Genomic DNA, 11617 nt, shown 5'->3' on the forward strand with positions numbered 1-11617 from the left:
GCTGCATTGATTTAGCATGTCTGGTGAAGACGCATTACATCGACAGGAGAACGCTCTCCCGTCAACGTAATTACTGCATGTAAACGAGAGGTGAAAGCTACGTGACCAGGAGAGTGTCTCCTGAGGACATAAAGCAGTGTCTACACCATGCTAAGTTGATGTAAGTTACGTTGCGGGGGGGAGGGGGAGGGACGGACTCACACCTCTGAGTGACATAACTTACATTGACTTAGGCAGTAGTGTAGACCAGGCCTATGATGTAAAGGTGCTAACATGTTCGAAAAGTCTAGTGTAGACAAAGTAGCATATACATTAACCTGTGCTAGGCTGGTCAAGTTAAAGCCTATACTCCCATCTGAGCTTTCATTCAGCCAGATATGTTTGAAACATCTAATGTAGACAAGCTATTAGTTAGAACATGTTACCTAAGATATTCTAGCATCACACCTTTTATCTTAGCCTAGAAATGGTGCAAGTGTTTGTACCATGATTAAGTGTCAATATAAGTTCTATCTCCAGAGATGGAAACAGAAAATATTATGAGAAAAACAGCAGGAAAGAAAATGGGTGAAACAGGAAGAGAAATCATTTTAATGGCCATTACGAGCCACAGTTGAGGATCTTTTCCAGATTTACCTATGGTGCCTTGTGAATGGAATTGAAAGCTAAACCAGGTTTCTAGCTGACATTAGAATAGTGTTCAATACTTTGGTTCCAGGCTAGGCAGGGTTCTACCTTCAAAAGCCTTGGCTCAGTATGGGCTGGACCCTAGACAGAACTTTAAAGCACAGGAAATGCTGTAATGCACAAGTCTCGCTGAGACCTCTAATCACAGGAAGTGTGCAACATTCCTGGTAGATTCTGCCCTCCGAGCGAAGGAAAGAATTACAAACCATCACATCACATCCTTCCATTCTTGCCAATTACCACTCAGCCCCCAAAAGGAAATTCACTGAAGATTCCTTAGCATTTTCAGGAAGCAGAGCAGGACACTGCCAAGTGAGATGTGGAAAAATAGCTTTGCAGTGTCCTTTTTAAACCTGAAACGAACCTAGATGTTCTGAGCTATATTTTATAGGGTTTTACTAGCAGCACTATCTACCATACTGGGCACAGTGGCGCGTTCCTGTAATCCCAGCTATTTGGGAGGCTGAGGCTGGCAGATCACTCAGGGATTCTGGGCTGCGGTGCGCTATGCCGATCGGGTCCCCAGTGCCACTGACAACCTAGCCAGTGGGTGGCTGAAGGACTGGCTAAAACAGGGGTCGGCAACCTTTCAGAAGTATTGTGCCGAATCCTCATTTATTCATTCTAATTTAAAGTTTCGCGTGCCAGTCATACATTTTAACATTTTTAGAAGGTCTCTTTCTATAAGTCTATAATATATAACTAAACTATTGTATGTAAAGTAAATAAAGTTTTTAAAATGTTTAAGAAGCTTCATTTAAAATTAAATTTTAAGGCAAAATTCTGCTTCATTGGCCACAAACAACTATTAGGGCTTGTCCCCACTTACCGGGGCATCGACACTTGGGTCTAGGGAAGACCCGCTAAATCGACCGCTAATCACTCTCCCATCGTCACCGGTCCTCCACCGGAACGAGAAGCATAAGGTAAGTTGATGGGAGAGAGTTTCTCCCGTCGGCCCAGCACGTATAGACACCACAATAATTCGACCTAAGGTACATCGACTCCAGCTACGTTATTGTAAGTTGTGTAACTTAGGTTGACTTAGCCCTGTAGTGTAGACCTGCAAATGCACTGGTTAGTTTAGCAAGCTATGTTAATAAATGACAGCACATTAACATTTATGTCATTTTCATCTTGTGTGCAGGACTCTAAAAAGATGCTTCTGATTCCAACAAGACCATGGATTAGTGTGAACAATGGGGTTTCTGAAAGAGGCAGCCATTTCTGTTAATCCCATGATTTCCTTCAATCATGCTACTACAGAGTACAGAAAGAATGATTTGTAAAGTCATGCTTCACGTGAGATATCACCAACAATCTGTAACTCCTGGATGAGTCACTCTTATTCTAAAGGCTTGCTGTGAAAACAATGTTGGTATGCCCACTACATTCCATTAAGATATTTTTAATGTCTCTACATACTTTGCACTACTGTATTATTTTATATATATATATATAAATAAAATCCAAGTCACGTGAATCCATTCCCTACTGAAACTACTGGATCACAGTACTATTGAAAGCAGAGGTCATGTCAAAACAAAGTTACCAGCATCACCCAAAAACCGGAGAGATGAGTAGGAGCTGTTAAGGAGGATTCAGGGGAAGGATAGGGACAAGACAGATCATTTTCTCTTTATATACATAATTACACAAAAGCAAACACTGACAACCTTAATTCTCACATTTCCTAATTGTTGAGTGCTTGCCTTACAACCTGAATAATATTCTTTTAACATACTATTTTTACCATAGCAAGTCCTAGCCTCATTCCTCCAGAATTCCTGTCCCACTCTCCTTGCCCAGGCATCCCAAGTTCCCCTCTCAACCTTCCAGCTCCTTATCACAATCTTCCCTCTCTGCACCTTGGCTCCTCATCAGATCTATCACCTCTCCCCACATCACCTCCTTCCCCTTGTCCAAATGCTGCTCAGCTCCAGTCTCCTTGCCCAGCCAGTGCATCTCAGCCCTACTGGCTCCCAGTGCTACTGTGATCCTATTTCTCTCCCTGGTTCCAAGTCCATTTTCTTTCCCAGCCAGCCACAGTTATTCCCCCCCTCCCCCACCCACAGCTCACAGCCCCCTTCCCTTCAAGCTCCTTGTCCCAATCTGCTCCCCCTGCATAGATCTGACTCTTCTCTTTGCATTCAGATCAGGCAGCTTCCTCCTCCACATTGCCTGGGCCCAGCACTGGGGGGTGGGGTTTGGCCCTGAGAAACCAAGAAAGAGACAGTATCTTTGCTCTCAGTTCTGGGGCACAATATGGCTCTCAGCAGCCCAGAGCTGCAACTGCAGGAAAAGTCCTGCTCTGCCCTGCATTGGAGTATACTCCCTGTGCATTGGCTCTTTAGGGAATTTAACTGCTAAAATCTAAGTCACCTCTAAAGAGCATGTACAATTTTTCAAAGGCTTATAACCTGGCCAAATGTGGGCAGATTTTCATGGGGACAGCAAGAAGCCCAAACACAAAAGCCACTCTCCTGCCAAATTTCAAGTCCCTCCTACCACGTATGGGGCTGCTAGAGCTTTTCAAAGAAAAGGTCACTGGAATTAACATAGACAAAACATTTTTCCCTAGCCTCATTTTTGGAAACTGTTCTACCATTTTGGCTGAAGTTTTCCAAAACATCCATCCTGAGGTAGACACCCAGCATGGAAAATTTCAACCCGAATGGTGAAGATTTGGCAAAGTTATAAGACCCTGTTTTCAGTTGCTTATAACAGGAAGTGTCAGGCAACTTTAATAGTCAGCTCTATCAGCCCGGCCTAAAACAGCAGATTTTATTATAGATTTAAAATATAATTAATTTAAAAAATAATGTAACTGGAATACATTCCAGGAATCTGTATACATCACAAGCTAATCAAGACTAAACCACAAGAGTGACTAGGATCCATCTTGTATTTAAAAGCCTAATGAAAACTATTTATTGACTTTCAATTTATACACATAGGATAAAATTTTCAAAAGCACCTAAAGTGATTTTTTATCCTAAGTCTCAGTGTAACTTAGGTGCTTTTGAAAAATGTGCTCACATTGCACAAGGACTGAAGATTTCACTTGTCAGAAGCACAATTTTCCTTCCTCCCCCACTTATTTCCAGTTCTGAGATAATTCCAGGCACTTCCAGTTATTCTCTCTCCCAATGCAACTGTACTCTGTACCAGATGTATGGCAGCACTATTGCACCCTTTTTCCTCTCAGATACTTCCCATAGAACACAATCTGCATATCTCGGAGTAATACTTGGCTCCCTGTCAGGGAAAATAAATCGGGATGCAATGGGAAAAAGGTGAAATAATAGATAAAAAGCACATAACGCGCCCTTTGAAAAATGGGAATGCTGGATCAGAGCGTTACTGCGATATAGTGGAACCGGTGTCACAATTAATCTAGAGGCAAAATTAAAATAATTTAGATTTTCCTTTTAAAAAGTGTTTTTCTGAAACCAGAATGCCTGGAAAAGAAATTTAACATTAACTGAAGGAAAAAGAGAGAGGACAAACACTTATTGAGAACGGAAATATTTGACATTTATTGAAAACCATCAACAGGATGGTGAATGTGTACTGGCAAACAAAAGATTAAAACAAAAACAAAAAAACAGTCAGAAAGGCATTGGCAGTAGGGGAGAGAGTCAAAACAGGAAGTTAGGAGGAGTCTCACAACAATTATTGTAGTAGAGTCTCTTCAAACAGGAAACCTGCTTGTGTTTTATATTGTATGTAACCAAGTAGCCACCATCTTCTAATAAATTTCAGCTCCTTTGAAAAGGGAATCTGGAACATTTCTACATTAGGAAGGGACACATTTCACTTTATTTTCTAGTATGGGTAAATTAATAAAATTTCAGATTAATTAAAACTTTTAAAGCTACTGGAAAGCATTTCTGGATACCTTACGCATTGACCCATTTTCTGTAAGTCTTCATGGCAGGTGACTTTTACCTGGAAATATATTTCAAATAAAAAATTCTACAAAAAATATAAGAGCATTATTTAAGTTCTCACAAGCCCTCATTCTGCAAATGCTTAGGAATGTGTTTAACTTGGCAGAATGCAAACAATCCTGTTGACTTAAATCGCACTACTCACAGTGTATAAAGTTAAGCCCATGTGCAAGTCTTTACAGGATCAATGCCTCAGACTGCACAATCTCTCAGACAAGGAAAGTATTTGACCGTGACTGTAAAGTGCTGTGCATAATTACAGAGCTATAAAAAACTATTATTCATAGTGCCATTTATAAAGACAACAGAGGGTATTGAGAGCAAGAGTTAGATTGGGCTTGAGCTAGCTAGCTGCTTCTTCACCATAAATCGCAAAACTAGTGGTCCTCAGAGTCCTTTGCAAAATCCCATTTAGCTTTCCACTCATTCCCAGGGCTGCCCAGAGGATTCAGGGGGCCTGGGACAAAGCAATTTCAGGGGCCCCTTCCATAAAAAAAAGTTGCAATACTATAGAATACTATATTCTCGTGGGGGCCCCTGTGACTCAATCTCAAGAAACAAAGATGCTGCCAGTCCATGAATTCTGGGCTTGTCTATGTGGTGCAGCAAAGCACACCAGAAGGGTGTGATCTGTAAAGTGCTCTACTCTTGTGTGCAGATCCAGCTGGTGCACTCTAAGGATACCTAGTTTATATTAATGTACTCCTATGTTAATACAATCTAGATATTTTAGAATGCACTAGCAGAGTTTACACAAGGCAGTTAGAGTGCAGAACATTAGAGCACTTTACAGATCACACCCTTCTGGTGTGTTTTGCCAGTGCCACGTAGACAAGCCCTCGGACTCATCGAGAGTTGACCTACACACCAATGCTGGCTACGATGGAAATGAAGTAATTGACAAAGCAGAGATTATTAAAATAATCACGGGCAGAGTTTCATTCCAAACTGCAATCTGATCACCTAGAAGACCCTTCTTCACCACAGAAGTTGGATATTGTAGTGCCAAAATTTCAAACTACACAAAGCCTTCTCGTACAATTCTAGCTCAGACTAGAAGAAAAGAACGACCACCAAGCTTTAAACTGACCCTGCTGTTTTCTTGAAGTCTAACAGTGGTAGGTCTGGCTATATTAGAGCCTATTCCTGATGATAAGTGTCTGTACTGACAATCATCTTACAGCAGCAGGTGACTGGATCTATGCTGGATGATCTTAAGTTTCGTAACTTGCTCCCATCCTTGACTATGGACAGCCTTCACCACTTTTAAACAAAAACCCTCATGCATCGAATCGCTTTTTCTCTCTTAAATTATGGCTTTTAGAGCCCTTTCCTTTCTTTCTCCTCCCATGCCATTTCCTTGTCTTCCCCATTTGTTCGTCTGGTTTTTAGTTTGAAAATCTAATTGTGATTCTTTATCCTTTAAAACTATATTATGATTTATTGTGCAAAGCCTCAATATGGTGGGGAGGAGGAGTGAGAGAGACTGTATGAAACCATCAGTCTAGAGAGTTTAGTTATGGTCTTTGATTAGATTATGAAAAATGAGTCTGCGTGCTGCCAGAATACCAGAGTCTTCCTCTGGTAGAGCCCTGTGTTCACAAACTTCTGTCTTTCCCAAAAATTATTTCTCTGCCCTTGTATGCAAATATTTGGACGACCACCTCCACCACATGGCAGCCCTTTTGGGAATGAGTTATGTTTTTTACCTCTGGTTCCAGAGTTGCATCAGCTCCAAGAGCACAAACTGAATGGCAAAACTTTTCTTTGTAGTTGGACCTCAATATCTAGCATTTTAGATTTATCTGTACTGTGCCTAAGCAATGCTGCATGAGACTCCATGCTTCACTTTTTTGCCTTCTACGGAAAGGCAGGGGATAATATGAAATGACTGTGTCCTTCATTAAAGAGTTATTTCTGATTTTTCCGAGTGTTCCACAAGGAAGAAGTGTGTTGTGGGTCCCTATGCCATTTTTATCTACTCTGCTTTGTTACACAGCTGCCTTGTCTCTCCCTCTGAATTTTTCTAGCAGTAGACCAAGAATAAATAACCCTGGTTTGGGGGGGAGCGGGGAGAGAGATTAGAATGAGGTTTTGGGACTCAAGGAACTCTCAGACATAGGCCATGTAATCACAACTGGCTGGAGGGCAGGTATGTGAAGAATTCTGCTACTGACAGGGTAAGCTCCTTGCTGTGTAAACAGCATGAGTGACAGACAGGATGAAAACACTGCAAAAGCAGCCTGGACTCTCCACTTTCACTGATTCACACAAGAACAGTACTGAATTTGCAGCTATAAACTAGCAGAAGCCCCAATTCCTAAAAGTTAGTTCTTTTTCAGGTGACCAAAACACAGAGATCTCCTTTTTCCTCCCTAGAGTTCCTTTTAGGAACATCATGTTGGTTCACTTGGTGATTAGCTGGCTGGGTGTTTGTTCAAGACATGCACCACCGTGCATTGGTGGGATCCATAAAGTGCACATCCAGAACCATTCTAATCTCCTAACACTTTAGAAAACACAGAGCACACCTTTTATTTCAGATCCAACTTAAAATACAACACTTTCATTAAACAGTGCTCTGATCAAAGACAACTGTTACAAGTTCATAAATGGGGACTGTCTTGAGATCACTACACTACTTTTCATTTCTGACCTTAATCAGAAACTTAATTTGCATTTCTAGTGTTGGAAAGGTCTATCTAATACACCAGCCATAATAGCCTGACAATCACAGTTTTTAGGCCACTGATATTAGAGGAATATCTTGTAGTTGCATTTTTTTTAAATAGTTAAAAGATTATGTTAAAATGTTTGACTTTTGCAGAGAAAACTTACATCCTTTCAAAGCTATGCTTTTTATGCACTCAAGTGCTGAAAATAAAATCATTGCATTTGTCAAAGAGACAAGGGTGAGGGATAGCTCAGTGGTTTGAGCATTGACCTGCTAAACCCAGGGTTGTGAGCTCAATCCTTGAGGGGACCAGTTGGGGATTGGCCCTACTTTGAGCAGGGGTTGGACTAGATGACCTCCTGAGGTCCCTTCCAACCCTATGATTCTAAGTGTGGTCTAGAGGTCAGAGCACTGCAATGGGGCCAGGAACTCTTGAGTTCTAGTCCCAAATCAGATTCCTTTTATGGCCTTGGATATGTCATTGAACAAATAGATGTGAATTTCAAAGTCACCTAGGTGACTTGGGAGCACAAGTTGCTAAGAAAGTCAATGGGACTGGTACTTCTAAATGACCTGGATGCTTTTGAAAACCCTACGCAATGTCGACACACACACACCACACCAGAAAGTTGGATACACAATTTACACATGTTGGGGGGGGGGGGGTGTACCCAAATGGAAGCAATCTTAATTTTCCTCTCATTCTTCACTTTATTAATCCCTAGCTGCTTTGACTGCACAAAGCCATCTTTTTATTTAGAAGACCTGTGAAAATCTACATAAATCCACAATATTCTTCTGCAAGTCCCCTGTAATTATTACCTTTTATAAAGCACAGACTGTGGTAGGTGCTTTGCAGAGCATATAAAATATGGTCCCTACTCTGAAGTGCTTACCAGAGACAAAATATAACAAACAGGCAGACAGACAATGGGAGGGAAGAGAATCAGACGTCAAAGTGTTACATAATAAGATAATGTGGTTGTTCTGGCTGGGTAGAGAATCATCATTTACTGATTAAATTATAAAGCAACAACAAAGCCAGAGGTTATGGAGCCTACTACATGAGTGAGTGGGGGAGGTTCTGTGTCCTGCAATGTGCAGGTGGTCATACTGGATGATCATGATAGGCCCTTCAAGCCTTAAAATCTATGAGTCTATCAGAAGGAGCCTCCACCAATTAGGATCAAAGAGAAAAAAATATTTCCCTTGAAATTGTGATGTAGGATCATTAAAGCAGCATAAGTTTATAATGGCAAGTTGTTAAGAATTGCAGTCTTGAAGCTGAAAATGACAACGTCAACTTTGTTTAAATATTTGTATCTATTCTAGTTAGAAGTATCATACTTCAATTGAAGTCAGCTTGGGTAAGTCTGAAAAATTGTGTTTTTTCAGTTTATTTTGTGCATTTGACAGTCCTTTGTGCATAGCGAGCTGTGTTCCATGCTGAGTTAATCATTTAGGCCTTCATCCTGCAACTGGATCTACGCACGGGTGGAACACAGCACCCACCAAGACCCACTCTGAAATCCCGGGCTCACTCGCATAAATCCAGTTGGAGGATTGGGACCTTTAGTTTCCCCCATTTATGTGCATCTGTCACAAAGCAAAAAGAAAGAAACATTTTTAAAAGAAAATGAGACTGTAAAATCACAAAAGTTTGCAGGGGTTCGAGAAGCATGTGTATTAAAAAAACCTTGTGTTTACGTTTGTTTTGTGTTTTTAATACTAGTTAGATTTCAAGACAACATCTCTTTAAACTTAGTCCAATTCAAGCAGTAGATAGCACAACAACAATACCAAGGGCCCTGTCAAGGTTAGGGATGTTTTCTGAAGATTTCCTACCATACCGCACATCTGTTAAGTTCCACGGACATTAGCAACACTAGGAATCCTAGTGCAAAAAGGATGTTGGTGTATTATGTCATGTAACCTGGCTCAGAGCAAGTCTAATCACATATGCCAGTCCACCTAAAGCTCCTAGTGTGGTGAACACCAGTGCAACTAAACAGGTGATAGCAATGTTTTCCTATCCTAGACTCGCCATTACTCCTGTTTGCATGCATGGAGCTTCACTCTCTGCAGTTACACCAATGTGCATCTGCACATCTTTGCCACCTTGTACCAGTTTCACTGCTTACCATGGGGTGACTATCATTCTGGTTCATGCCCCAGATGACTTTAAGGAGTGTTGTCAAGCCTGCATAGGCACCCTGGACACAGGGGTCTCCCAACCCTACCATGTAAAGTTGGAAGTGTCAGCACAATACAGATAGCTCAGCTTTCAGCATTGCATAGGGCAGAGAGCCAGTTACTCAGTAACAGCGCATGTGCCCCAACCCATGGGCATAAGAAAAGAGACATGGTATAGCCCCTCACTCCCCTGCACCAACCCACCCAATCATACACCCACATTATTTAACCCCCCCCCCCCACTAACAGCCCCCATCCCCAGTGGGCACAATACTCTCCTTTCTTCCCCCTCCCGCACAGTGGGCACAGCCCGCTCTCATCCCCAGCTGAGGGGCACAGGCACAGTCTCCCCAGCCGCCTCCTGGTTGGCAGGCACAGCCTCCCCATCCCTCTCCAGCTCTACTGTGTGTCCCCCTCCCCCAGCTAATGGGCACAGCCCCCTCCAGTGCCCTCCAGCCGACAGGCACAACCCCCATTTTCCCCAGCTTTACTGCCCTCCAAGCCACAGCTAACAGGCACAGCCTCCCCAGCCCTCTCCAGCTCTACTGTACCCCCCAGCCCCGGCTGACAGGCACAGCCCCCTGCCAGCCCCCCCCCCCCTCTCCCCCCCCCCCCCACCCCCAGCTGACAGGCACAGCCACCTGCCAACCCCCCACCCCGGCTGACAGGCACAGCCCCAGCGCAGCTTCACTCTCCCGCGCCGTCCCGCCCGGCGGGTACAGCCTCCCGCCGCCGCTCTCACCTGCCGCCCAGGAAGCGCCTGGCCAGCTCGGCCAGCTCCCCCGGCGCCTCGGCCCTGCTGAGGGCGGCGCTGCCCTGCGCGCTCCAGGGCAGGGGATCCTCCGGGCCCAGCGGGGACGGGAAGTCCCGCAGCAGGGAGCCCAGGACACCCCGGGCCGCCTCCGCGGGCATGGCCATGGCCGCGTTGGTACGGCCCGGCGGGCGCGGCAGCCACGTTGGTACGGCCCGGCGGGCGCGGCAGCCGCCTTGCCTGGAGCGGGGCGCGCCACGCGCCGCCGGGGGGGAGGGGTGTGCGGAGCGAGGCCACCAACCACCCGAGACGGCGGCTTTAAGGGCAACAGGGAGGGAGCGGGCAGAGGAGGGACCAGATGCAGGGGGCGGGGCCGAGGCTGAGGGGGCGGGGCCAGGAGCCATCCGGCTGGGGGTCGGTGGTGGCTGGGGCAGGGCACACACACACACTCTCTCTCTCTCTCTCTCTCTCTCTCTCCCCCCCCCGCCCCTTGCTGCACCAGTTATGAACATAAAAAAGTGGTTGAGGCCCAGCACCTCGTTCATTACAAATTAAGCATTGGCCAAGGCCCAGGGAGAGGCAGTGGGGGCTGACCTGGAGAACCCTTCTCCCCCCCCCCCTTTTCAATTTTTCCATCAAAGAAACAAAATATTGCAAAGGATTTTTTAAATGCTTCACACCACCTCATCGACAGTCTCACCCTGGGCTGCTGCTGGGGTCAGCCGCCTGATACTTTTCCACTGGAAAACGCTGATCCTCCAGCACAGAGCGTATGATTGGGTCAAACGTTTCACTGGAAAGCAGGCCAGCCAACTGCCCCCTTGGGCTCCTGCCTGCACCTGCCCATGCCCAGAGCCTCAACGGGTGCCCCTGAGGCTGCCCTGCTCCTTTTGAAATTCCCTCTGGAGATGGGAAATGGTCCACAGGCTACAAATTCTGGTTCCTTAGCTCTGCTGCTGAGCTGTTACCATAGCAATCCTGCTCAATAGGCACCCAGGGCAGCTTCAGACATGTGGTGCATGTGCTCAGTTGAGGAGCCAAGGGGACAAGATTCCCTTATGACCTCATGACTCAAGTAAGAATCTCCCCCTAAGCCTAAGGATACTGCACCACAACAGAGCTTTGGTTGGCCCTGTGAGGCAGATGATCCCACTCTAGAGCGCAGGGCCTGGTGCAGGGAGACATTTGCCCTCACCCTTAACCCACTGTAACGGGCAGGTACATCCATCAGGTTACAGGGACAGAAATTACTAATGGTTAGGAGTGGAAGTTAAGACATGCCGCTGTAAACTAAATATGTATGGCTCAGTGGGGTGCATAGTTTTGTGGGTTAGAAGCGGCATAGGTATATTTCACCTA

At 44.9% G+C, this 11617-nt stretch overlaps 1 protein-coding gene across 1 annotated transcript in view; it reads right to left on the bottom strand.

The window, feature by feature from the left end:
• Positions 1-10511, bottom strand: part of PPM1F (protein phosphatase, Mg2+/Mn2+ dependent 1F) — a 30074-nt gene extending 19563 nt beyond the window's left edge. Inside the window, exon 1 of the mRNA XM_026656873.2 lies at positions 10250-10511. Within this exon, the coding sequence (XP_026512658.1) occupies positions 10250-10425 (176 nt within the window). The 5' untranslated portion in view covers positions 10426-10511. The remainder of the gene's footprint in view (positions 1-10249) is intronic.
• Between the last annotated feature and the right edge of the window lie 1106 nt (positions 10512-11617).

Source organism: Terrapene carolina, unplaced genomic scaffold (assembly GCF_002925995.2).
Source record: "Terrapene carolina triunguis isolate 2854851 unplaced genomic scaffold, T_m_triunguis-2.0 Scaffold234, whole genome shotgun sequence".
Classification (NCBI taxonomy): Eukaryota; Metazoa; Chordata; order Testudines; family Emydidae; genus Terrapene; species Terrapene triunguis.